This window comes from Perkinsus marinus (assembly GCF_000006405.1).
Source record: "Perkinsus marinus ATCC 50983 genomic scaffold scf_1104296960522, whole genome shotgun sequence".
In the NCBI taxonomy this organism is placed as follows: domain Eukaryota; phylum Perkinsozoa; order Perkinsida; family Perkinsidae; genus Perkinsus; species Perkinsus marinus.
The window spans coordinates 1-1,403 of NW_003206104.1; the positions used below are offsets into that span (position 1 = coordinate 1).

The following is a 1,403-nucleotide window of genomic DNA, read 5'->3' on the forward strand; positions in this document are numbered from 1 at the left end:
CCCTTTCCCTTTGCGAGACAAGTGATTTTCCGTTGGCTATCCATGAGTAGAGTACTCTCGTATAAGCTCTCCACGACCGATCTGGGGACGTCGCGGAGGCGAACGTCAATCGACCACAGAGCTTCCTCATGCTGCCTGGGCTGACGAAAGTTGACTGTGATACCTCGGAGAGGGAATTGCACAGCTGCTTGCGCTTCTCGTCAGTGAGAGACAAGGTCAGAGTGTTGGCAGAGAGCTGGACGTCTAGCCCCAGTAGACGAACATCCGAGGAGGGAGGTGCCTTCTTGGATTCCTTCTCTTTGAATCCTAGGAGCTCATTGAGCACGGTCCAGCATTCGTATGCTGTGGCAGCCGAGGTGGCTGGCTCTATTCCCCAGTAGTCGTCTATGAACGACATGCTCACCGCTCCAAACATCACCCTATGTAGATGGATCAGGCATTGAGAGAGTCTGCAATAGTTCACGACACTCGAGCTGGCTCCGAACGAGAGGGCCAGATGTCGGAATATAGCCGGTTCGCCATCGGGTCCTTTTACGCAGATGAGCTGGAAGGGGGCTTCATTAGGGTCAGTGGGTACTTGTCGGTAAGCTGCCGCATGATCCGACTTGTAAATCGTCATAGGCTCGCCAGGTCGTGCCTTAGACATTTTCCTCCATGCCACCTCCAACGTATGATGAGTCGGGAGAGTGATACGCTGGGTATACTCGGTGGCTGCATTAACCTGACTCCGGCGATAGTCGTCGCATAATCTCGTCTTATCCGGTTGTCTGACCGGAAAGCGCTTAGAGATGACGTGGCGACCGAACCTCTGGAATGCCTCCTCGTGGCTGTATGGACCCTCCATGAGTCCCGACTCTACCTCAGCTAGGGTGGCTGTCCAAATCTCCTCGTCGAATTCTCCTAGACGGATCTCGTTCAAGGTTTTTCTCATGGATGACGAGGCTTCGTCCAAGAGCTGAGACGCTGTCAACTTCTTCTTCTTCTTCGTCTTCTTCTTATTGGATTCCTTCGGGTCAGGATTTGACTTGAGCGGGGCGAAGACCCCCTTTATCTCCGGCATCTTGCCGATCACAGGCAGACCCTGTTGTATGTCCTTAGCCAGCTGGGTATCCGAGTATTGTGTCAGCTGTATGAGCTCTTGTAAGAGAGGTAGGTTCAGGTGGCCGCTTATGGAGCGGACTCCTGGGTCCATCTGGCAGCGCCAGATCTCGGCTGTAGGCCCCAACTCGGAGGCCCTGGCTCGCAGAGAGCCTAAGAGGCTGCGCCTCTCTTTGTTGACGACCTCACTGGTCGCCGAGGATTGGTAGTCAATCGCTGCCAACAGAGAATCCGGTAGCGAGGGTTTGCTGTCAAGCGGATGGGCCCTGACTCGAGCTTGAGCTGCGTGGGCTTTGGCGTCTCCA

General features: G+C 54.7%; 1 protein-coding gene across 1 annotated transcript; it reads right to left on the minus strand.

Annotated features, from left to right (window-relative positions):
- Positions 1-163: 163 nt before the first annotated feature.
- On the minus strand, positions 164-1,192 carry Pmar_PMAR020826 (hypothetical protein; the record flags this gene model as incomplete). The annotated part of the gene is made up of 1 exon (XM_002772655.1): positions 164-1,192. A coding segment is annotated over one exon (1,029 nt), but the record flags the coding sequence as incomplete, so codon positions are not given.
- Positions 1,193-1,403: the final 211 nt, after the last annotated feature.